This window comes from Quercus robur, chromosome 2 (assembly GCF_932294415.1).
Source record: "Quercus robur chromosome 2, dhQueRobu3.1, whole genome shotgun sequence".
NCBI lineage: Eukaryota > Viridiplantae > Streptophyta > Magnoliopsida > Fagales > Fagaceae > Quercus > Quercus robur.
In genome coordinates, this window is record NC_065535.1 from 58,423,493 (window position 1) to 58,450,535 (window position 27,043).

General features: G+C 37.6%; 2 protein-coding genes across 2 annotated transcripts; both read left to right on the forward strand.

Annotated features, from left to right (window-relative positions):
- Positions 1-353: 353 nt before the first annotated feature.
- Positions 354-2,003, forward strand: LOC126701244 (uncharacterized). Its single transcript, XM_050399349.1, has one exon. The coding sequence runs from the start codon at positions 354-356 to the stop codon at positions 2,001-2,003; it is 1,650 nt and encodes a 549-aa protein (XP_050255306.1).
- Positions 2,004-7,399: 5,396 nt separating this feature from the next.
- On the forward strand, positions 7,400-24,522 carry LOC126701249 (eukaryotic initiation factor 4A-2-like). The gene is made up of 17 exons (XM_050399362.1): positions 7,400-7,683; positions 7,820-7,848; positions 7,950-8,048; positions 9,629-9,705; positions 13,427-13,472; positions 13,594-13,654; positions 13,826-13,879; positions 14,016-14,096; positions 15,685-15,724; positions 15,927-16,039; positions 16,681-16,791; positions 16,984-17,100; positions 18,237-18,312; positions 21,726-21,789; positions 21,944-22,050; positions 22,664-23,094; positions 23,654-24,522. Exons 1-17 carry the CDS (start codon positions 7,477-7,479, stop codon positions 24,287-24,289), a joined length of 2,349 nt encoding a protein of 782 aa, XP_050255319.1. The 5' UTR covers positions 7,400-7,476; the 3' UTR covers positions 24,290-24,522.
- Positions 24,523-27,043: the final 2,521 nt, after the last annotated feature.

Here is a 27,043-nt window from a genome sequence, read left to right on the forward strand (position 1 = left end):
ACCTCGGTGAAGTCTTTAAAATTCTGAGAAAGTACAAGCTACGACTGAACGCGTCCAAATGTTCATTTGGGGTGGGATCAGGAAAGTTCTTAGGCTATATGGTGACCCACAGAGGAATAGAAGTCAACCTTGACCAAATAAGAGCCATTCATAGCCTGCAGCCCCCTCGGAATCCCAAAGAGGTCTAGAAGCTTACCGGCATGATAGCTGCCTTAAACCGTTTCATCTCCCGCTCAGCAGACAGATGCAGACCTTTCTTCCTCCTATTGCACAAATGGAAGTGCTTCGAGTGGACTGAGGAGTGCGCTTTAGCTTTCCAACAGCTCAAGGAATACCTCGCCCGACCACCGATCATGTCCAGTCCCGATGCCAACGAGGTGTTGTTCGCATACATCGCAGTAGCCTCTCATGTGGTGAGCTTAGTGCTAATCCGAGAAGACAACGGCACGCAGCGACCCATGTATTACGTGAGCAAATCGCTGCAGGAGGCAGAGACCCGGTATCTCCCCCTTGAAAAAGTTATCTTGGCCGTCGTACAAGCCACGCGGAAGCTCCCCCACTATTTTCAGGCACATACAGTAGTTGTGCTAACTCAACTTCCGCTGAAATCCGTCCTCCGCAGCGCCGACTACACAGGTAGAATTGCTAAGTGGGGAACAATCCTGGGTGCCTTCGACATTAGATACATGCCTCGCACCGCCATAAAAGGTCGGGTCCTCGCTGATCTAGTAGCTGAATTTGCGGAGCCCACCCTAGAAGGAATGGAGATGTCAGGATCACCAAGCACTGATGAGAAACTAATCAGCACAGTCTCTCAGCATGAACATAATTGGTGGAAAGCACACATCGACGGTGCAGCGAACCAAAGGGGCTCAAGGGTGGGGCTCGTTCTAATCTCTCCTGAAGGGATAACCATAGAAAAGTCGTTAAGGCTCGGATTCTCTGCCACAAATAACGAAGCCGAGTATGAGGCGCTGTTGGAGGGGATGTCAATGACACGGAAATTGGGTGGAAAGTGCGTAAGTATATTTTCGGATTCGAGACTCATCGTGGGACAAGTGAACGGGGAATTGGAGGCGAAAGATGAAAGAATGCAAGAGTACCTCGCCCGGGCTAAACACCTGCAGACCCATTTCTACCACTTCCGCTTAACGCATATACCTAGGAGTGGGAACACCCATGCTGATTCCCTCGCAACGCTGGCCACCTCCTCGGCTCAGCCCCTTCCGCGGGTTATTTTAGTTGAAGATCTCTGCCACCCAACAACAGAGAAGGCCAACGGAATTCGAGTACACAACGTCAGGGTAGGACCTAGCTGGATGGACCCTCTGGTGCTGTTCTTAAAGCACGACACCTTACCGGACGATAAGGTTGAGGCTGACAAAATCAGGAGGAAAGCTTCTCGATTCTGGCTGTCCGAGGACTCCAAACTTTACAGACGCTCGTTCTCGGGGCCATACTTGCTGTGTGTGCACCTAGGGGCTACAGAACTCATCCTGAAGGAGTTACATGAAGGGATTTATGGAAACCATACGGGGGGCAGGTCTCTCTTCCACAGGGCCATGACGCTGGGTTACTGGTGGTCGAGCATGCATAAAGAAGCTCTGGAATATGTGAAGAAGTGCGACCAATGCCAAAGGTTCGCCCCGAACATACATCAGCCGGGCGTAGAACTTAACCCGTTGTCCAGCCCTTGGCCATTCGCACAATGGGGCCTAGACATACTAGGGTCGTTCCCCAAAGCGGCTGGGAACAAGAAATTTCTTCTCGTCGGCACCGATTACTTCACAAAGTGGGTCGAAACTAAGGCGCTGGCAAACATCAGAGACGTCGATGTCAAGAAATTTGTTTGGAAAAATATTATCACTAGGTTCGGGACCCCGCACACCCTGATCTCGGACAATGGCCTCCAGTTTGACAGCAAAGCCTTTAGGGAATACTGCAATGAGCTGGGAATTATCAATCGATACTCCACACCGGCCTACCCACAAGGTAATGGATAGGCAGAAGCCATCAACAAAACCATAGTGAATGGACTGAAAAAGAGGTTGGACGATGCAAAAAGGAGGTGGGTTGAAGAGTTAGCCCACATCTTGTGGACATACCGCACCACGCCTCGCAGGTCCACAGGAGAAACCCCTTTTTCATTGACCTACGGAGCCGAGGCTGTCATCCCACTGGAGATAAACTTCCCAACACAGAGGACTACTGCCTTCAACCCCATTGCTAATAACAGCCTTCTGGAAAAAAGCTTGGATCTCCTCGAAGAAAAAAGGGAAAGGGCAATGGTCCACCTAGCATACTATCAGCAAAAGCTCAAACAGGGCTACGACGCCAAGGTAAAGTCAAGGCCATTGGCGCCCGGGGATCTAGTGCTGAGGAAAGTCCTGGGCACCGCGAGGAACCTTGCATGGGGAAAGCTTGGACCAAACTGGGAAAGCCCATACCGTATCACTTCCGTAGCCGGCATAGGGGCATACTTTTTGGAAGATTTGGATGGACATGTAGTACCACGCCCATGGAATGTAAATAACCTGAAAAGGTATTGTTATTAATGAAAGACACCATTCTTGATGCCATATTACTGTGCAGCTACTCGGGTTAAGTGTTAAACATAACCCAAGTCCTGCCTGGCTTCTCGAACCACAGACTTGGGGGAAATTAACCACGAAGCGATTCTCACTAAGTGTTAAACAGAACCCAAGTCCTGCCTGACTCTTCGGACCACAGACTTGGGGGAAATTAACCTCGCAACAATTCTCACTAAGTGTTAAACAGAACCCAAGTCCTGCATGGCTCCTCGGACCACAGACTTGGGGGAAATTAACCTTGCAACAATTCTCACTAAGTGTTAAACAGAACCCAAGTCCTGCATGGCTCCTCGGACCACAGACTTGGGGGAAATTAACCTCGCAACAATTCTCACTAAGTGTTAAACAGAACCCAAGTCCTGCATGGCTCCTCGGACCACAGACTTGGGGGAAATTAACCTCGCAACAATTCTCACTAAGTGTTAAACAGAACCCAAGTCCTGCATGGCTCCTCGGACCACAGACTTGGGGGACATTAACCTCGCAACAATTCTCACTAAGTGTTAAACAGAACCCAAGTCCTGCATGGCTCCTCGGACCACAGACTTGGGGGAAATTAACCTCGCAACAATTCTCACTAAGTGTTAAGCAGAACCCAAGTCCTGCATGGCTCCTCAGACCACCGACTTGGGGGAAATTAACCTCGCAACAATTCTCACTAAGCGCTAAACAAAACCCAAGTCCTGCTTAGCTCCTCGGACCACGGACTTGGGGGAATTTAGCCTTGCAGCAATTTTGTCTAGATTATTGATTATCATTCTTTACACATTCATTCACTCATGCTTGGTTTTCAGCGGTTAATGGCAAAATAGACATCCATTTATGATAAAAAACAGAAGAGAAACTCAAACAACAAAAATAAAAGGAAACGACACCCTTCATTAAAATCCCCAAAAGCGATCCTTTTACAACCATTAAACAGAACAAAATATGAAAAGGTCTAACAAGTAAGATCCTACACTACTTTCCTAAATCTGATCCCTGAGCAGGCCCGGGCTGGTCGTCTGCTAGCTGTGGCCCCGGAACAGTCTCCTTAGCCTGTGCAACAACCTCCCTGATTGAAAGACTATCCTCGGGCAATTTGTCCTTCACGGCCGGCTGCGCATTCTCAGCTTCAAGCATAGTGGAGTCCGAGGCCAAAGCCTTCGTTGGGAAAGGCTCTTCAGTCGCGACCTCGTCAGGGATCTCACGAACGTCCTCAGGAAAAAAGATATTATTAGTTTTCCTAAGATCGGAATCCGCTGGGACTGCCGCCCGTTCCAAGGCCACACCCCAAGACAGGGTGATGTATTCCCTGCATACAGTAGCCACCTCCTCGGCCAGCCTGACCTCAGTGTCCTTGACCCCGCGATCATAAGAGGCTGCCACTGCTTTCTCGGCCGCCTCCCTAGCCAGACGGGCCTCCCCCTTGACCTTCACAAGCTCGGACTTGAGATCTGAAACCGCCTGCTTCTCTGTCGCGAGATTTTCCTCGGACTGACGGAGCTGTAGGCGTAGATCCTTAGCCTGCTTAGTAGCGTTTTTAAGGCCGGCTTCCGCGCTTGCATGGCACTTCTTTGCCTCTTTTACTTCGTTGCTCAGACCATCATTTTCCTTCTTGAGGTCGCCTGCAGTCCTCTCGGCAGCACAGTGGGACTGGGCCTCGTTGTGAAGGTCCTCACGTGCCTTTTTAGCCCATTGCTCAGCAACGAAGATTTGCTGAGTAACCTGCGCCAGAAAAGCAAAAGCTTAATTAAAGAGAATGATGCATAAATAGATATGTAACAAGAGAAAGAGATAGGAGAAGTTCTCACTCACCATGGCCATGTCCCTCTTCAGCGACATGAAGAGCTTAGGCTGCCGAGTATCCCGTAGCCCCTTCATGTCGCAAGGCAAAAGAAGAGACTGCTGCAGGGCCTCAGCCAAGAATGACGCCTCCCGACGTTGGGATTCCCACAGGGTTGCATCCCAAGAAATTGGAGCGCCATCCAGTTCGAGCCGCGGCGACCATATTCGCTGCTCCCTCCGAATAGCCGCCTCGTCTCGGCTATCAATGGACTTGGTCCTCTTCTCTTTGGGCTCCTTGGTCTCTTTGCCCTTCTTCTGGGGTTTGGCTTTTTCTTGGCCAACCTCACCCTCCTCCAACTCCCCCACAGGCCTTTTCCGCCTTAAATTGGGCATAGGCTGCAGTGCCACATCCGATGTGGGAGGAGGAGGAGGAGGAGCCTTAGAGGTCGGCTGCTCCTTCGGGGCATCCTTGGAGGACTGCCCTTTGTTCCTATTGGCAAGGAGGCCCCTGAGGCTAGACCTTTGTCTCAGGTCCATTCTTTCTTCTTCAAGCTCTTGGCTGGTACCAACTTGTGCGGTTACTAAACCAAGGTTAGGGGCTGCCAAGGTGCGGTCTAGATCAGAATCAGAATCTGAGAGCTCTACTATCCTGGCCGACACCTCTCCCTCCTCGGCGAAGTGAAACTGGTCTATCTAATCCTCCAAAGACGAGTGCGAGGAACCGGCTTCTTCTGCTGGGATAACTACTGCGGGAAAGGCACGTTGAGTAGGCAGTTGGACGGGAGGTAAATCTCTCGAAGCAAGAAAGCCTGGTATGGAGACGTCGATTCATGCCAATCGCGGACTACCTGCCCTGATTGCTTGGCCGGGCTCCACTATAGCACGAGTAAGGGGCACGTAGTCCAAAATCAGAGGCGCAGCTCGCAATTGCCCGTCTGCACTCACGTAAATCTTAGACTTTAGAAGGAAATTGAGTGCCTGGACGTTGACCAAACTAAGCCGAGGAGTCGTATGCTTCTTGTCTGCAAGGTCCGAAGAGAGGGTTATGTTAGTCCGAGGAGGCAAACAAGTAAAGTCAGAATCGAAACAATAAAAGAAAAAGGGGGAAAGATCAAAACTAAGATCCTTTCCAAGGGATCTAACTCTATGGTGCCCCACCTGGTTCTCCTGCCTTGACTGGGTAGTGAAGACCGTCGTGCCACCGTCCAGAGATGATCAAAAGGTCGTCCTTTAAGCCTTTGTTGGACTTGGGAAGGCAGGATATCAACCTCACCCCATCGGACCTGGACTTCAAGTAATATGAGTCGCCAAGGCTGTGCAGTTCATATAAATGAACCACGTCATGCCATGTAAGGCCGAGGTTCATCTGATTCAGGACCTCTATGCACCCCAGGATCCGAAACATATTCGCGACGCATTGGTGAGGGGTCAACCTATGACCACGCAAATAATCTCTAGTTATCCTCTCCATAGGGATGGTCATTCCTCCTTCCACAAAGGCTATCACTGGAATGGCGACCTGCCCCGTTCTCCTCTTGATTATGACCTCCTCCAAAGAACAATACTCTAGACCTACCTCCGACGGAATACGGTATTTGGCCCTGAAGCTCTCCATACCGGCCGGGGAATTTACCAATTTGTCAAGTTTACCCATCCCCCTAATCCTAGGTGATGCGAAGACGATTTATTTAAGGAGTAATGCCGGAAAAAGGCAATGGAAAAGGAATGTACACTTACGGATGAGGAATTTGTAGGAAATCTTCAAGGGGACGACTGCGAAGGCTTGAACGCTTTAAAAAGGAGAGTGCGAGAGTGCTCTGAGTGCTTGTCCAAAAATGAGAAGGAAATGCCTTTTGAAAATCTTATGTATCTAGGAGAAGCCGGACAGACATACTCCCGCCTAGGGAAACGGAAATGATCCCAACCGTTGATCTAGCGTCCAACCATCGGATCAAAATATATAAAACCGCTAAAAGTAATAATTAGCGCCGCATGGGTCATCAACCACCCCCGTCATTAATGAGGCACGTGAGAAGCATACCTTCGCGCAAGTGAAGCAGGGACCCACAATAGATAATCCTATGAATGTCAAAATCCCGCCCTTCCTCCTCGGACAAGAAAGAAGGAGCCAGAATTTTGAGGGGCTATTGTAGGGGTGAAATTCTCAAAACCAACAGTGGGCCTGGGGACCCACACGAAGCCTAACCATGACCCAACGGGGAATAGGGGCCCAAATGACTTCTGGCCCAACCCTGTTGAGCCTGGTTCGTTCTAGAAGACGTCCGAGGAGGAATGCCTCCTCGGACACGCAAATATGGGCCCAATGTGCGTCCCTTCCACAGTGAAGAACCCATCCAGGCGAATGTGGGTAGGAGGGTGAGCCTCACGCAGCAGGAAAGAGGAAAATGTAAGACATCAGGGAGAAGCCACAACTGCCGCATTAAATGCAAGAAAGCTACCTTTTCAGCTGCATTAATGTGGAGAAGACAGGCGAACAGTGTTACATTGGCCAGTGCAACCCACAGAAGGATAAGGGAGATGTTCGATGGGACAGACACTTAAGTGAAGGTCTAGATGGCTAACAAGTGTAAGGTCCTTATCAATTCAAGGAGGCTATATAAGAGAAAGAGATCCCCATGAAGAGGGGATTGGGGAATTAAGAAAAAATAGAGAGAGAAAGGTGAAAGAACTCTGTAGTCTGTAAAACAGAGCAAGAGGTGCACTTATACGTCTCCTCGGACCGATATCCCATTAAACGTAAATGGAATATTCTCACGTTCAACATGTTGCATGGCGTACATCTAACTGACGTTCACTTCATTTAGTCCTAGCTCTGTAACTCACTCTCTACAAATTCATTGTCTGGAGACTTTTGGACCAGAACCACTTACTTGCTGGGCCTTGGCCCCAAAAACCGCCCCTACAAGCATAATTTCCTAGACCTTTTTTTTTTTAAAAAAAAGAAACGTTTTATTTATTTATTTTTTTGCTAGGAGAAACGTTTTAGTTGATTGTTCCGCTGAAGCTCAAGGATCCGTTACATTTCTGTGAGCACAAAATACAAAAGAGCAGAGTCGAAGTCCCACCAGTAACTAGCAACTAGTACTACGAAACCACAATGTGCGGAGACGCGAGGAACTGGGACGAAGATGCATACAGAGAAAGCATACTGAAGGAGAGGGAGATTCAAACTCGAACGGTTTTCAGGACCGTTTGGGCACCCGCTCAAAACCCTAACCCTAACCCTAACCCGGAAACCATTGTCGCCGCCTCCAGCGATGGATCGATCGCCTCCTACTCCATCTCCTCCTGCATCTCCAAGCTCGTGAGCTCCCTTTATTTATTTATTTTGTGTCTCCTCATTTCTCTCGCATCCAGTCAAATTTTGCATCGAATTTAATTAACATTTTGAAAAATTAATTTATCTATTTTGTCTGTTTGTTGTTGCTGTTTGATTGCAGCAAAGTTTTAGGAATACAAAGGCACAACAGTAAGTATGCATTGCTAATTTATTGTTGGTTAAAATTTTAAATCTCAGGTTGATTCTAGCTGACTAGGTGCATTTGCTTTTTAAATGTGGGATTTGTGTAGCTTGTTAGTGGCTGAACCCGATTGCTTTGTTCAAGGGCATGATGGACCTGCTTATGATATCAAATTCTATGGTGACGGTGAAGATGCCTTGTTACTAAGGTTTGGTTTAGTTCTAATCTCTCTCTCTCTCTCTCTCTCGCTCTCTCTCCACATGCACACACACATAACACGGCACACATTGAGGGAAATACTTTTCTTTTGTTAAAATTTGTATTATCTTGACTAAAAATATTTGGACATTTTCATGATTGATTGGCTGTGTAAAATGTGACCACTTTATTGTTTCAAACAGTACCAACGATGACTTTTGCATCTTATATAATTTTTGTTGTGATTATCAAAATACATTGGTAATTACATGGAGTACAAATTGTTTTATCAATTTATGTTGAATTACCATGTTACTGGCTCTACCATCATTTTGCTTTCCTTTTTTTTGGGATAAAAAACGATAGCATCATTTTGTTTTCTTGAGATGTGCATCAGAGTGGCATAGCTATAACTCATTTGAACCCCACTTCTGCCCGCCCCCTCCCCCACTATTTACATATCTCCAAAAAAAAAAAAAAAAAATGCATGAGTATTATTATCTACTTGTATCTAATATATTTCAGATGTGAGTTTATAGATCTTGTACTAAAAATGTAATCAATTGAGAGATAGAATAGATATGGATATAAAGAACCCAAGAAATCACTAAATTGTTGGAGGGCTTACAAACAAGCATGCTCCTTCTATGCAAAGTTCCTTAGCAAGTTCACACCACTAGCCTAATCCAGCCAAGCTCAAGCTTGAGTGGAGATTAGTTAAGACAAAGATCCTTAGCAAGTTCACACAACTAGCCTAATCAAGCCAAACTCAAGATTGAGGGTAATAGTCCACTATTTAAACACTTTTGCTTGAAAACATCAATCTGAATTCACTTCATATGAGGTAGGTGTCTCACTGCTGAAGCAACTTTGTTTCTCTATAAATTACCCATAAAACACACATGAAGAAAAAAAATAAGTAATAGAAAAGTGAGGTAGCAAGGTTGAATAGAAAATACAAAAGCTTTGAGAATCTAATCAGCAGTTATTGGACATCAAATACTTATATATGCATGTTGGCCAAGGCTATCAAACAATCCCATTGTGTTTAAGCTCAAGATCACCTAGACCTTCCAAAGACAAGGCAAACAAGAGCTTGGATGGAGTTCAAACTTGATAAAAGCTTAACCAATATGAAATTAAAGAGTTCAATGCTCAATTCAGCTATTTTACTCCTAAATTCAAAGAATAAGCTAAAATGAAGCAACTATACATTGTCATGATTTTTTTCTTAATTCCAGCTAAGGAATACATTTTTTTATGAATTATTCCTCACGGCTCAAGTTATGATGCACCAGCTAGGGAATAAATCATAATAAATCATAAAGAAAGAAACAAGTATAGAATACAAGAACATCAAAGACAAGTTGTTTGACCAAAAACTTAAAGCAAACCATAGGAAGAGCAATGCTAAAAAATTTATATTAACAAAAGGATGCCATTATCATTGGGCTATCACTTGAACCCTAGTAATATAATACTCATGCATAGAGCGCACATCTAATAATTGTTACATGTTGGCTGATCTAAATGAAAATAAAGCATTGTTATGGTGTTAAAATATCTGATTATATAAGTATTTTCATGTAGTTGTGGTGATGATGGTCGGATTCGAGGATGGAGGTGGAAGGATTTTACAAATTCAGACGTGCCCATTACATTGCAAGGTAATAAACTGAATTATGTTACTGGTTTTTAGAAGTAGCATATCATGTAGTAAAGCATGAAGTTGGTATTGTGTCTATTAGGACGTGTAACTACTATGCTGTCATTTCTGGTAGTTTTACTCAATGCACCTGGAAAATGGATTGATAAAATAATGTCTTATTTTTTTAATAAGTAAAACTTTTATTGAAAGAGGAAAAGAGACTGATTCAAAGGTTTTGTTTAATCCCATTTCAAAGTATACAAATCACAAAGAGAGAAATTGAGAAATCAACAACTTGACATTGAAGGATTGATACATCCAATCGTAAATCGTACAAGGATCGCAAAATGTGCTCTTTGATTGCAAAGGTAGGATCTAAGATGCATGGGTAAGGGCATGGTTGTCAAAATCACGATTTGGATTGTAAGATCGCACAATTTTACGATCCCACCTTACCAAAACGTTTAGGATCGCATTAGGATTGTAAAAATGGTAGGATCGTATGTAGAATCGTGTAGGATCGTAGGATTGTATGGGATTCTACCGATTCTACTAATCCTGCCAAAATATCAATTTTTTGTTTTTGTTTTTTTATGGGATAAATTTTCGGTTTTGATGAAGCTTTAAGGGTTTTTATTTTTTTATGTTGTGATGGTATGACTTTTTATTTTTTTTTTATATATAATTATGTTAACCTAAGAAAATGTGTTCTAATTTCTAGTTCACTTGTAATTAAAATGAAGAAATGCTTTGTCATTTCTAAATGAAGAATTTATATTGGTTTTGCTACTTTTTAAGCTATAATGTTGTTAAATTTGTTTGATTAATAACTAATTTGTGTTCTAATATTACTAAAATGTTTTTCTTATATATAATTTTATTAGTATGCTTGTATTTGTATATTTGTATTTGTATATTTGATCGATTTTTTTGAGCATGCTTTGTAATTGTTGATGAGTGGTATAACTTAAATAATTGAGTGTGAAGTTGTATCTTGATCTCTTTTGTAGCTTGTAGTATACAAATATATAATGTCTACATAGATGATGATGATTAGGATGGTGGTTATAAGAACCCTAGAATGGGAATAATTAAATGTTCACTTCACCTTAATATTCATCTTGCTTTTGGATTTCATATTTTAGTTAGCTAGTTTCTATTTGATTACTTGTTTTGGATTTTAAACTTGGAACTTGGAACTTAGAACTTGGAAAATATTTTCATATGTATTGATAAATATTTTGGTATTTGGTTGTTAATTAAACATTTATTGAACATTTTAAATACATTGGGTCAAAACTTAAATATATTTGTTTCGTTAATATAGACAGAGCGATGTATGGCATGCAAATTGCATCATATGATGCAAATCTTTGTTTTTTTATGGATAAATTCACAATTTATGTGATTAATAATTATTCCACATACAAAGTTATTATCAATGTGTTTTTTGCTTTAAATTTGAAAATATGTAGAATCTTACGATCCGATCCTACGATCCACGATCCCACTTACCTCCCAGGATCCTACGTAGGATCGGCCTACGTAGGATCCCGATTTTGACAACCTTGACAACCTTGGGTAAGGGTATGGGGATACAACATTCTTGAAAAACCTAGGGTATGATACATTGGAAATACATGTATTGATTACTTATTAAATATATTTATTTATATATTGTTAAGCATTTATTTTCATATATTGTTAAGCATATATCAATTTAAGAGCAATAATGGATAGTAAAGTGAATCCATGGTCATTAAATGATGTTTAGAATACAAATCAAAATCCACAAGAGTAAATAAAAGATAACTAGATAAGTGTTCAACATTGAAAACAATATATAAATATATATATATATATATAAATTCTTACAATTTTATCTCTCACTATTGAGGATTGGGTTACAACAGTATCCAAGCCATATCATGGGCATATTTTGGACGTATTGACATTTAAAAAAAATAAAAAAGAATACCGATACGTATCTTAGAGGTATCTAGTTGATACGTATAGGATACGGGTACGTGAACAAAAATGGAGTATCCGTGCATCTTAGGATAGGATGTTCAACTCCATCAAAAATCCTTTTGTTTCTTTCATATCACAAATTCCAAATGACGCAAAGAGGCATTTGCTTGCCACACATTAGCTACTCAGTGTCAATGGAATCCTCGGGGCAACACTCCAAAAGACCAAGCACAGATTTGGGCATCACCTAGACTAGCCTAAACAATCCAAATACAGATGAACATATGTCTTTTGCAAAAGAACATAAAAAAGCAGGTGAAAAATAAATTCCCTGCTTATATGTACAACACCAATCAACTATCAACAAATGCCTTTTTCAAAGGTTGTCAGTTGTCACGATTTTCCCTAAAGACGCAGCTCACAGTAAAAATGAAACATTTCGTGGGACCTTGGTCATCCATACATTCTTCCAAGGGAAGGGAAAACTTGTGGAACCCCTAAGGTACTATACAGCAATCAAACCTCAGACATGCCTTTTCTGTTTGGCATCTACAGGCTTGGTCTTCACCCGTTGGCAAAGGCAAATTATCATATAGCAACTAAAAAAAGAAGCAACTGGTTCTAGTATTTGATGTCCACAAAGTTATGCTTTGTTAAAATAATTCAATCAATTTTTACATGTTTAGAATCAATTTTATAGTAGATCTGAACATGCTTCAAATATATAATTTTTTTGCAAAATAAAAATTCAACATTATGTATATATTTTTAAATTTTATTTTCACTAAGAAATAATTATGGAATTAATTATTTTAAAATTTTAATTAATTCCATAAAATAAAAAATGTATAAATTTCTCTTAATATTTGTACAATTTTTTATTTTTGCATTTTTTTATATTTAATTTAGAATAGTTAGGCACTATTTGTATGAAAACCAGTGTTTAGGAACTTAGTCTAAACTATTAGAAGTTTAAGTCCAAAGTCCAAACATTTAACAAAAAATAGAAAGGTCATAAACTTCAGTCCCTCTAGAAGTGTCCAAATAGTTAATAAGTTTTTCAAAGAATTTGAAGCCATTTTTCCCCCCAGGGCCAGTGCATTTCATTTATGGATAGGTCTAATTCAGGGGCTTTAATTTTGGTCCCAATAGAACTAGAGTAAGCTTTCAACCTATCTATTTGAAGGTGTTGTAAAAATTAATAATTTGTTAGGTTGCTTCAAGTCCGTATATGCTTCTTGGAAGATATTTTAGAACTGTTGCGATATGCAAATGCTGTAATGCATTTTGTCCACTTTGGTTACATAGCTTAGAATATGATTCACATTAACTCCCTTAAGCTCTGTATCATCTTTAGAGTTTCATTTTTACTGTGCTTGCATTTTTCTTAAAATAATTTTTTTCTTCCTAGTTATGTGACATGCTTGATTTTTGCTTCAAGTGTTCTTATTCACTAATTTAGATATATTGCTTTTGTTTAAAATAATGAGAAGACGTTGGATAGTTAAAGGTTTTATGCCAACGGAGTCTTTTGGAGTGGTCTCGTTGTTGGGGTTTTACTGATTGTTCTTCTCTCACTGAGTTTATGCTTTCCCTTAGCTTAGTTTCCTGATTACTCTTTTTGTTGTGCTGTTTGTTCTTTTTTTCTTGTTGTTCATCATCATGAACAACTTGTACTTTTCCTTTTTTCTCATTAGTAATAGTTTTCTGATTACCTATAAAAAAAAAAGGAATATGGTTTATGGATATAATTTATTCTCTCTCAGCAGGGAAGCAAATGAAGCCAGTACTTGACCTGGTGAATCCCCAACATAAGTATGTAACTCTGGTTGTCTATGTCAAGTTTATCCATTATACCCTATAACTTCTTCCTTTTGTTTTCTCTTCCCGAACTACCTACCTATTTTTCATTTCATGTGTTACTGTTGTCTTCTAGAGGTCCTTGGGGTGCTCTTTCTCCAATTCCTGAAAATAATGCCATTGCTGTTAACATACAGGTTTGTGACCTCTTCTGTTCTTGTGTTATATATAACCTTTCCCATAGAATATTTATCTATCTATGAAGGAGTTTGTGTTTATATAGTATCTTCTGCTGTAGGGGGGATCCTTAGCCAACCCCAAAAAATTTTTGGGACTAAGGTTTTGTTGTTGTTGTTGTTCTATTGTAGGGAGGATCTATTTTTTCAGCTTCTGGTGATTCTTGTGCGTATTGCTGGGATGTGGTATGTATTTGTCCAAGGTGAATATATCAATTATTGAGTTTCGTCATGGACTTGTAGATGATTTAGAATGTTCTTGATTTATTTTCCTAGATGGTCTGATTTCAGCATGAATGCATGATTGTGATTGGTATTTCAGGAAACAGGTAAACTCAAAGTAGTTTTTAAGGGGCATTCAGACTACTTGCATTGTATAGTTGCCCGAAACTCTGCCAACCAGGTGCCTTTTCTTTCTTATTCTTGATCGTGACTGTTCTCCATCTTTAGTTAACTTGTCCTGGATTCTGTCAATTGATATGGAGGCTCCTTTGTAATCTTGTAATATTTACGCATGTCAACTGGTTTCCTACTTTGTAAGAGTTGAGTTGTAATCTTTGAAATATTAGGATTAGATGAGGAGAGAGAGAGAGAGAGAAAAGATTGAAAGGGACGAAAGATTAGAAAATAGGTTTAGGACTTAATTGTTTTGCCCTGTCACTGTAGCATATATCTATTATGAGTTGGTGTTGCATGTGCTGTTGTAGTGAGAGAGACAGTGGACTATCATTTGATACATAGCAGTAATGCATTTGAACTGTGGAGATTTTTTTAGATCCTTTGGGATTCAGTGGGTGTTATTGGAAAAGGTCCTTGATCTGATGGGTGGATGGAGAAATTGGGTTGGTAAGCATTCGTTAGATGTTTGGAATTTTTTTTTTTCTTGTGTTTGATGTGGACTATATCAAGGGAACAAAATCAGCATACTTTCAAAGATGTGGAAAGCACAGGGAGTTAATTGTTGGCAACTTTCACTAGTTCCTTATATGAGTAGTCTTGTGCATGGGATTTTACATATAGTAATTCCATTGTGTTGTTCATTGAGTCTTTTCCTTTTTGTATATAACTTTTTTGTTATAATTCTTTAGACTGCTTTGTGTCCATGTCCTTTATATGTGAAGTAGTCTTTTTTCATTAAAACTTTCTTACCTATAAATAAATAAAAATTACTTGAAAGAAACAGTGAAGGGAGCAAGCTAGTTACAAGATAAGAACTTAAAAGGACTGACAAGAGGAAAGGGGAGGGGGTTGGACTATGAGATGAAACAAAGTGAAAAAGTTGATGTAGCATCTAAACACCCCCTAACCACCCCCTTCTCCTAAATGGAGAATTCTATATGCCTATTTCCATAGGCTGATTACTGCAAGATAGTCAAGGACTTGTACTTTTACTGTGTGTATATATATATATTTTGAGATATTGCCAGGCTTCATCCAAGAACAGTGTTTTCCTACAACTGGAGTGGAAAATTTTGTATAAACATTTAGTTTATGAATCCTGGCTAAAGTTGACAGATCATGGTCACTGGCTATTCATAAGGTTTTGTAATAATCATATATTTGTTTAGTCTATTAGAAGTGGATTTCAGCTGATAAACATTTCTTTTATCAGGAAGTTTCTCATTCTCAAACTTATTAGAGTTTATTGATCATTGTACTTTGAGCAAAATTTAGTTTTTTGTACATCTACTATACCCTCAGTGTACTTGATGCCCTTCTAGTTCCTTATAAAATTATTACTCATAAAAAAAAAAAAAAAAAAAAAAAAAAAAAAATCTAACCAATAACCTGGTTTTAACCTATTAAAAGAAATGATTGTTTGTTTCATTCTCTATACTTATTTATTAGGGGGCACTTTTTAATGTGTTTGATTACTTCTGTTGTCGTAGTTGAAAATTATACAGCAAAGTGCTTTTGAAGTAAGAGATGCACTGCAGGATTTCTCTTACTATTTTTTCTTATTTTCTTTCTTTTCTTTTTCAATTTTTCAGATCATAACTGGTTCAGAGGATGGGACTGCACGGATATGGGGTAAAACTGATTTTCTTTATTCTCAATAATTTAGAATTTAGGCAGAAATTTACTCAGATAAAATAATTATTTTGTTGAATTTCTGGTAGTTTCCTCTAATATTTTGTTGTGCAATTCTTTTTTGGACTCTCCATTATTATCTAACGTTTAACCTAGTTAGAAGTGATTATGCTTATTTGCTTGTACATGTGGTGTTACCTAGATTGCAAAAGTGGAAAGTGTATTCAAGTAATTGATCCAGCAGAGAACACTAAGTTGAAAGGTTTCTTCTCATGCGTTAGTTGCATTACTCTTGATGGAAGCGAAAGCTGGTTGGTAAGACTTTATGTGATAAGGACATGATCGCTCTTTTCTTTTCTTTTATTTCTATTTTTTTTCCTTTGTATATTCATGCCATTGTTTTACTTATCAAAAAAAAAATTCATTTCATTGTTTCTAAGTATTCTGATTTGTGAGTTTAGCGAAAGTACTCATATTTTTTTTGTATTATAACTCATAAAGCACCATCATAGTTGGTGCGTATAGGAAGTTACAACTTAGTAATAATTCCCTACTCAATGTGCCCATAATTGATGTACCAGGTAGCTTGTCATTGGTGTATAAAGCAGTATGATTATTGTGTAACTGTGTCTATGATACTTGACATCTGGTGGTGGAGAAACTCTTTCAGCTATTTATGAGCTTATATTCTCTCCTACTCAGTTAGCAAATTACTTGTCACATAAGAGAACATGTTACCATTTTATTGCAAGATTTTCATTTTAACCGCTAAGTATGACATTATATAGACTATGTTTGAGTTACAGGCTAGGTTGATTCTCCAAAAAAAAAAAAAGAGTTACAGGCAAAATTCATGAAACAAAGATACATTTAGACAGTTATCATCTTGCATCAAGAATAATTCTTATTATAGTTGGCTTAGGTATGACCTAATTAATCAACTCTTACTGTCATAGGCTTGTGGCAGTGGTCAGTGTTTATCCATTTGGAATCTTCCTGCTTCTGAGTGCATTTCAAGGACTTCAACTCGTGCTTCTGTGCAGGATGTATTATTTGATGACAATCAAGTAAGTTATTATTATTTTTGGTGATTGATATTACTTGGAAATTTATGCCTATGAGCATAATCATGGTGTTCCCAGCTCCACCCCCACCCCACCCCACCCCCCCCCCAAAAAAAAAAAAAAAAAACATACATAGTATGAAGTGCTCCCATTATTGATGTGATTGAACTTATTATTATTATTTTTAAAATGCAGATTTTGGCTGTTGGAGCAGAACCTCTTCTGTGTCGTTTTGACATTAATGGGGCGATTCTTTCACAAATACAATGTGCTCCTCCATCAGCATTCTCTGTCTCCCTACATCCGTCCGGGGTATGTTCTGGATTCAATTACTTTTTTCCTTATGGGTTGAGTTTTCTAATTTTGTGTGATTGTTGACTGTTAGAATATTGGTTAAATGATCGAGCATAATTTTCTAATAATTTAAGCTTTTGGGACAAGTGGTAATTTAATGATGTATCTAAACAAGTGGTCCTAAGTTGAACCCCTGTCTACTCTGCTTTTCATCAGTAAAAAACTCCTAGGTGTTGGAATCCACTTATTAAAGGGGAGTCTAGGCCCGTGGGATGTGTTAGAATATTGATTGAATTCACAATTTCCTAATAGTACAAGTTTTTGGGACAAATGGTAATTTAATATTGATGATTGATGATGAAGACTTTAGTTCTGATTTCTCTTTGTGGGCCATATGTACTAGAAATTAGTGCTTATAATGGTGTTAAGTGCAATCTTGTTTCATTGTAATTGTCTATATTAAATCTCTTGATAAATGATACAGCTCATGTCCTATCTCTTGATAAAAGATGCGGCTTATAAACCACAGATTACATCCTTGCAAAATGATACTTGGTTCAGCTGTGCTATATCTCACTAAAATTGTCTAATTCTCTCTTTTCGCTCTATACTAGAGGTAACTCCGGACATGGCCCTAGATAGGGCCATCTGGCAACAAAAGAAGCCATAGCCCCAGTTGGTTGAGAATATGGTCTAGTTGAGTTGAGTCTCTTCGCTGTGTACTATAGGTGTGCAAATTCACCTATTTTCCAGCATAGGTTGAATCTTATGACTTGCTAAATTTTGTCCTATCACACTATCCAATTGTGAAACAGTGAATTTTCACCATTGATTTGCTGCAATTTTCTACTTAGTTACATGAAACTAAAGAAGCACAGTATACTGTGAACCAAAGAAAGACGAAAACAAGAAGAAGAAAAAAAGGGCTATTTCTGAACTTCTGATTCAGATCAAACATTGTTCTCTCATTAGAAAATCATTGTTTCTTGGTACTTGTTAATGTTTGGTCAAATTGAGAAAAAAGCATCATTTCAGAATAGTTTTGACTCCTTATTAGTTATGTTTATGCTCATCATGTTAGAATAGTTGACTCCTTATTGGTTATGTTTTTATGCTTAACCCAATTCTCGTGTTGTCGAACCCGTGTGTCACAGGTTACAGCAGTTGGAGGTTATGGAGGTCTTGTAGATGTTATCTCACAGTTTGGAAGCCACCTTTGCACGTTCCGATGAAGAATCTGGTTCAGATTCAGAGGCATGCCTGAAACATTAGGTGAGTAGCCTGCGAAAGGATTTTAGAGGTCAATGGGCGGCAAGCATCCATGTTGGATTTTGAGGTTTTGTGAGGGCTGCCAAACAATGGTCTGGTCAAATTTTTCCTAGAACCATGTAATATGTCGTATCATATTTATTGAAGAAGTGAATGTTATTATAGTGGCACATGAATTGGTGAAACTGTAAAGCTTGGTTTTAAATCTTTTGGAATTAGTTATTTATATTTATATTTTTTGAGTAAAACCAGCCGTTACTTAATCAGTTTTGCCTGGACTATCCTACTGGCTTAACTGATAGTGATATCAAATGTGTATGCAAAACAGGTTGTTGACATACTGACTCGGGGAACTTAAAAATGGTGCAAAGAAATGGGTTACGCAGGTTGAGTTCTAATCGAATGCTCCTTTTTGGGTTTAGAGTGGGCTTCAACTTATTAAACACCTTTGATGATTGCTTAAAGCCTTAAACCCTAAAAATATTTGAACAATTTAATCGATATGAGATGTTTAATAGGCCTCTATCTGTTTGGTTGGACTTATTTTCATCCTAAAAGGGAGTGCACATCTTTTTAAAGCATAGCCTGTTTCCAAAGTGCAACTGTATGTTTATCCAAATGCACACTAATGTATATGTTACGCTTCAACTATAAATTGGTACTTTTCTTTGGGGTCCATCTAATTTCCCCTCCTCCCCATCTCTTTGAGGGCTCAATATCAGTTCACTCGCACTATTACAATTGAATTGTTCCCGTGAACTGGTTGTTCTGTACCCTTTTTATTCCAGCCAAAAAAAAGAAATTGACATTTTTGTTTTTGTATAAATTGATAAAATGAGGACTTGGGCTAATAACACTATTACTTTCCCATAACCTCTTATCTTTAACTTAGAGCATTGGCACCAGCAAATATAAAATAATATAAAATAACATAAAGCCCAAAATATAATCAATGAAGTTTTAAATCACTCATTTCAAATTATGAACCGGTTATGCAAAATGAGATTTTGCTATAGTACTTGTGCAAATATAAGAGTCACATTAGTTTATGCAAAATGATTTTTTTAATTATTTCTTGTGCGTTTCTCAAGAGTAAAGGAAGATAGTAAATAGTAAGTGATGTGTGTAAAATAAAAAAACGATAAAAAAATTAATATTTTAATTAAATAGAATTGCAAAATTTTTTTTTTTTATGCGTTTTGGGAATGTGAAAAAAGATAGTGGACAGTAAGTGTTGTGTGTGAAAAAAGAGAAACAAATCTTTTTTTTAATATTTTAATGAAATAGAATGTATAAAAAAAAAAATTTAGATTTTGGTGTTTTGAAAAATAGTTAGCAAAAAAAAAAAGAGGTAGTTTAGTTAAGCACATCTTGAGAATATGAACACGGTTGGATTTGGAAAAATTATAGACTTTTTGATGGACCACATTACTTGTCCATCATTCCACTAAAAGACTCCTATTTGTTTAAAATGATTAAATCAATAATTAATTTATATTTTAAAAAATTTTTGACTTAATAATTTTAAATAAATAAATTTTTTTTAATAAAATAGTAGACCGTGTCGTATATCCACTGAACATACCTTAAAATATCTCGTCGGTATGATCTCACATCACAATTCACATCCCATATAGCCATTCCCATTGAAACTCGGTATCGGTTTAAAATCCAGGGGCAAATCCGGAAAGACGAAAAAAGACACCGACCCTTCAAAATCCCTGTGTTTTTACTTTTTAGTTCTCTATTTTTACACATACACTCACACACTCACTAAACCAAAAAAAATTAAAAAAGGCCTTCTTCGCTATCGTTCCTCAACTCCGCGGCGTAGATCCGAGGAGTTTGGGAAACCCTAATTACTTCACACAACAAAAACCAATACTACTACCCCTCTCTTCTACTTCACTTTTCACCGATCAACAGGTCTCTCTCTCTCTCTGATTCGATGCTTGATTTTGATCTGAATCTCACTGTTGTATCAGACCTATTATTATTATTATTTATTAATTATTAATTAATAATTTTCTCTTGTTTATTTCTTCGTATTCGATCTGTTATTTTGTGATTTATTTATTGCGGTTTTGATTAATCGATCTGTACGTGTCGCTGTGATCTGCTAAACTTTTTATTTTTAATTATTATTATTGTTGTTGTTGTTTTTATTTTGATGATTCTCATAAGCTTTTTATTTCCGAGACGATTGAATAGTTGAGTTATTTGTTATTCTGTTAATGCTTCTGATTTTAGTAATATTAGTTTTCGTTTTTGATTTCCTGTTTGGTTGCCGAGAAAGCTGAGGTAAAATAGAATTTATAATTATTTTTATTTTTATAATATTGTTGTGTTCTCTGAAAATTTAGTGGAAACATGTCATTACTAAGCTCATTAGTGTATTTAGCGAATTCTATTGAAAATATTTGTATCCATGGAATTCTAAAATTTATCTAGGTATGAAAATTGTGATATTTTTGTGCATAACAAAGGAATCAGATACAGCACCACCTTCTTTGTGCATGATATTATGTGTTGCAAATTAACTTGTTAGGTATTTGCTTTGGTGGTTATTCGTGATGCTGTGTTTGTATACTAAAACTAGGTACCTAGTTTTATGTCTTGTGTTCCTTTTGTTTTTTGTTTTTTGCTTTTTTATTTTTTATTTTTTTATTTTATGACTATTGTATTAGCTTATGTTGTTTATCTGTGGTTTTTTTTTTTTTTTTTTTTTTTTGCAAGTATGATAATTTTAGTCAAAAATTTTAGTAAAGCCAATGTTTCAAAGAGAGATTATTTTAAATGGTTATTCTTGTAAAACTTTTGGCTTTTGTTTATTATATAAAAAGCCCCGTTTCTATACATGGTATTTTGGTTTATCACTTTGTGAACAATTATGGAGTTCTGATCTAAGAAGCATGGGCACACCAAATCGGCATGTCCTTGCCAAACATGTTGGGACACTCCTGCATGAGGAAAACAATATTTTTTTACATTTTAAAAAAAGAAATTTCTTTGATTTTTGATACAACTTAAAATAAACATAAAATATGCCTTTATATATTTATTTATTAATTAATAGTTGTATTGCCATCATGTCCTGTCCTAATTTTCAAGAATTGCTGTGACCATGTCTTACTTTTCTGTGTTGGTGTTCGTGTCTGTGCTTCTTAGGTTCTGATATATACGATTTATTAAAATATGCCAGGCTTGTAGAGTTTCTAGTCATTACATGTACACACACAATCTTGCTCTTCCCCCCTCTCTCTCCTGTTTGTGTACATGCATGGACAGATTGTATTTACATAGATTGAAATATTCATGTAATGTTTATGTGGTTGGTGATATTTTGTTATGGACTATCGTTGTACCTTTTACAGTCATGGCGGCACCAGAGGGGTCACAATTTGATGCTCGTCAGTTTGATGCTAAAATGGATGAGTTGTAAGAATTTTTCCCGATCTTCTTTCCTTTTTCCAGTTACTTGTTTTGTTATTGACTTTGTGAGAGAGTTTATGCGTACATTGAATTTTGTCAAAGGGTATTGCAATTTGGATGCTAATTCCTTGTGCTTTGTTTGATGAATTGATGGTGACAGACTTTCAGTTGATGCTCAGGACTTCTTCACATCATATGATGAGGTTTATGATAGTTTTGATGCTATGGGATTGCAAGAGAATCTTCTGAGGGGGATTTATGCTTATGGTAGATCTAATCATAATTTCTTTGTTCTTTCTTTTTTTCTTATAGTTAAGGTTATATGATAATGTACCACAACTCAAAATTTCTTGCTTCAATTATGACTGCTTGGTTTGGTTTTGCAAGTTTGAGTTGGTCTTCTTAGACGAGGATTAAGTGCTAGCTCTATTGTTGGTTTATAAGAAAAATTGTGAATAGTTGGGTGAACATGAATTTTTGTTTTTTTTTTGTTTTTGGTATAAATTTGTTTGTGAAGGAACACAGACACAAACTGTTTTACTTTTCTTTCCATTTCTTTTGGATCCCATCTGATTGCCTAATGTGCGCCAACAGCTTCTGCGGTAATAAAAGTTTTTAAGCCTTGTAGAGATGAGTAAAATGTGGTCAGGAGATTAGTCTGTCAGCTGTATGTGCTGATTTGTTTTGCCAGAGTTTGTAATTGCTGTTATTGTGTTTGTTAGAGTGTGTGATGTTTTAGAAGTCCTGTTTTGGTTCATTTGTTTTGCAGTTTGAGTACTCCTCACACTGTTTGTCTTGAGTCATTTGACTCTGTGTTCTGTACTGTGTTTCTTTTGATCAATAATATTTCTGATTCAGCCAAATATATTTCCTTGTGTAGGTTTCGAAAAACCCTCTGCTATTCAGCAAAGGGGAATTGTACCCTTCTGTAAGGGTCTTGATGTTATTCAACAGGCTCAATCTGGAACTGGAAAGACAGCAACTTTCTGCTCTGGTGTTTTGCAACAACTTGACTATAGTGTGACGGAATGCCAAGCTTTGGTCCTGGCACCCACTAGAGAGCTTGCTCAACAGATTGAGAAGGTGATGCGGGCACTTGGAGACTATCTTGGTGTAAGAGTACATGCTTGTGTTGGTGGAACAAGTGTTCGTGAAGATCAACGCATTCTGTCTAGTGGGGTTCATGTTGTTGTTGGTACTCCTGGTCGTGTGTTTGATATGCTGCGAAGACAGTCACTTCGTCCTGATTACATCAAGATGTTTGTATTGGATGAGGCTGATGAAATGCTTTCCCGGGGTTTCAAGGATCAGGTCCTTTTTGACTCTCTCTTTCCCTTACCTTTTCATTTTAGGTCCAATATATTGTATGACAACTTTAATCTGTATTGCCTGTCATTTTAGCATTCTTTTTAACTAATGAAGGCTGTAACTTTAATGTCAGGTTTTCTTAACATTGAACTAATTATGACCTGTTTAATCAATCAATTGAAATCTTTAAATGAGAGTACACTTGAGTAGCAGCAACTGGAAATATCAAGGGTTACTGAACCCCACTTATTTCATATGATGGGAACTTTTACTAGGGATTTGCTCCCTATCTTGCTCTTTACACATATATCTAATTAAATGTGTTGCACTGGGCACATCTTAGATGCTTCAATATTGCATTTACCTTAAAGAGTGTTCATGAATTAAAAGTACTTTGCAGTTCATAGATCCATGGTTGTGATATTTGTTTCTGCTTTCAGCTTCCTTGGTACATACATTAAATGTTTTTATTAAAAAAATATATAAGTTGTTGGAATCTGAATTGAAAAGCTCTCTTAAATGTTACTGTACTAGTTCTAATATTAATTGTTTGTGCTATCAGATCTATGATATTTTCCAGCTTCTACCATCAAAGATTCAGGTTGGGGTATTCTCTGCCACAATGCCACCTGAGGCCCTTGAGATTACTAGGAAGTTCATGAACAAACCTGTTAGAATTCTTGTGAAGCGTGATGAGCTCACGCTGGAGGGTATAAAACAGTTTTATGTTAATGTTGATAAGGAGGAGTGGAAACTTGAGACACTCTGTGATCTTTATGAAACCTTGGCCATCACCCAGAGTGTCATTTTCGTGAACACGAGGCGCAAGGTTGATTGGCTTACAGACAAGATGCGGAGCCGTGACCACACAGTCTCAGCCACCCATGGTGATATGGACCAGAATACAAGAGACATTATCATGCGGGAATTCCGTTCTGGATCATCTCGTGTCCTTATAACAACTGATCTTTTGGCACGTGGTATTGATGTCCAGCAAGTCTCCCTTGTTATTAATTATGATCTCCCTACACAGCCAGAGAACTATCTGCATCGTATTGGACGTAGTGGACGGTTTGGTAGGAAGGGTGTTGCCATCAACTTTGTAACAAAGGATGATGAGAGGATGCTGTTTGACATCCAGAAGTTCTATAATGTTGTAGTTGAGGAGCTGCCATCAAATGTTGCTGATCTCCTCTAAAGAGATTTTGTTTTGTTTAGTAGAGAAAGACAGATTCTGTTTGGTAAGTGTCATTTGATATGTTTCTTTGTTTTCCTTTGCCAAGTCTTGTCTTATAGGTCTACTGTCTTTATTTTAAGATGTTCGAGTTTCGGACTGTTTAAGTGGTACTTGCAGTGTAGAAACCATCTTTGCCTGACATGGTATGATGTTTGTATGTGTTTTTAATATAAAGCAGTTGCAATTTTGTTGAAGTTTTTGAAGTTCTATATATGTAACTCTATTCTGTCATTTTGGTTAAATTCTCTGAGGTTTTGCTCGTTTCTTATTGACTACTGTACCTTGTTTATAAACAGTAATTCGTCTTTCTTTTCAAAAGGAGATTCGTGAGAAAATCTCGAAGAAAGTCTGAGTAGTGGTGGTCTTATTATTTAACCCATGGTGTTTGTAACCAATGGGAATTAATCTTTTTCAACTTTTCATTATAGAAACCTTTACCTTGAAGAGTTAATTCCTAGGTTCCCCTCTAAAAATGAAAAGAATCACTTGACAATCTCATATTAATGTTTAGAGTATGACAATGCTCTTGACAGTGAATTTGTGCCTCCCAGAGCTTTTTTGTTCCCTCGTTCGTATTTGCATTCCATTGTTTCTATTTGCATGTTTTTCAAGTGATAGTCTAGTGTATATTAATAGCAATATCCTTAAAGGTGCTCCATGTGATGTTCAGGGAAAGAGAGAATGCATCATGCTATCTTCATGTGGCTATTTTATCTATTTTTTTTACATCCTTATTTTTACTTTTTCTTTTTGGTTTGTTGGGTTCCCGGCCCCCAGATTCTGTGTGAACAGAAAAGAATTTCAACTTTCCCGTATTTGGACTCGTGCTAAGTTGATTTTTATGGTAAATTAAAGTTTGTTTTACATATTGGTTTAGATACTCATTAATACCCCTACTTATTATTTTGCCAAAGAAAAATAAGTTTAACCAAAACACGTTTTTGTTTTTTTTTTTTTAGAAACAACCAAAACACGTTAACTCCCGTGTTTGGGATCGGACGGTGGCTCTAGTCTCTATTTATCAATGTCTCTGGTATCAATACAAAATACTAAGGGCAAATGATAACTTAATTCACTTGTGGTTTGGCCGAAATTTAAATTGTCTATATGTGGCTTAAAAGTTGGCATTTTGTCCACTTGAGGATTACTCTGTTATACTTCTGTAAGACTGTAACCCACTTCTTTACTCTCACTGTTAAAAACACAAAAATAACAAAAACATAAAAATAAAGATCTATAAGCATATTTTTTTTAAACTTATGAAGCTCTCAGATCCACTGGGTTTAAGAAGTTCTGTGGTAGTTCAATCACTTTTAGCTCCTTGCAAATCCAACACCTTGAGCAGCTTGAATCTAGCATGAGAAAATTTTTTAATGGACAACTTACGCTCCGTTTGTTTCAATGGAAAACCTTGTGTCAAGATAGTTTTCCGTGTTTTCCAGTGTTTGGTAGTATAAAAAAAAATAAATCAAAGGAAAACTATCTTTGGTCAATATAAAAAGTATGGCTTATTTTTAGAGATTGTTTTCTACTAAATTTTTTGGGAAAACAACTCTATCTCACAGCAAACTAAATAAGATAAGTTAGGAGGTTGTTTTTCAATTCATTTAAAGTTACTACCAAACATAAAAAAATGAAATAGTTTTATTGAAAATTATTATTGGAAAATGACTCATTTTCTAGAAAAACATCATTGTTAAAACAAACAGAGCGTTAGATGGCAGATCTTCGACTCCAAATACAAGCAAAGAGCGAAGATGAGATACAATTATGTTGGTATTATGTTTGTTAAACTTTGTTGGATTGTCCGCCTCTTGCATTTTCTAGACATGCTTTAGTTGCAAAATTTTCATGTCTCGACTTGGAAACAATCATGAATGCGGCATTTTATGACTTGCATCAGCAGTTGTTATAGCTATTTGTATCAAGCTTCTATTAAGAAGTTAGAAACTAAAAGCTAAACCCAGAATTTAGAAACTAAAAGTTAAACCCACAAAATTAATCAAAACTAAAAGCTAAACTTAGATTTTTTGAACATAAACCCATAAATCTTGAACATAAACAAAAAATTAAACTCATTAATTTTGAACATAAACCCACCGCCACTGCAAATAAAAATTAAAATCAAATCAAACACACCTCAAATTTCTTTCTCAATCTTTTCTATCCCCTTAACAGTTTTGTTTGGATTGATAAGCTTGAGAATGTTCTTATGAAGAAGAAGAATGTTCTTAAGCCAAAACTTTATCACTTTAAGAAATATACTTTTAGATCTTGATTTTTATGTTTTTGTTATGTTTTTTTGTATTTTTAACGGTGAAAGTAAAGAGGTGGGTTATGAAAACTTAACGGAATAAACTTCAAGTGGGCAAAATACTAACTTTTAAACTACAGGTAAGTAACTTAAATTTTTGTCAAACTACTAGTGGGTAAATTGTAATTAACCTAAATATAAATTAGTAGGGTTATTAACAACATTCTATCCAACGTTCTATCCAAAGGGTTTTTTTTTTTTTTTTTTTTTTAATGATTAATAATATTAATGGTTATAATAATTCCTTATCAGTTCACATTTAATCTCTCATTAGTCATTCTAAATTGACCTAAGATCTGTTACAAGGAATCATCACCAAATGTGCTTAAAACATTTATAATTTGGAGAATCTTTGCCGTATTTTCCCTTGACAAAATTTTGCCACGCGTCCGGCCTGAGTT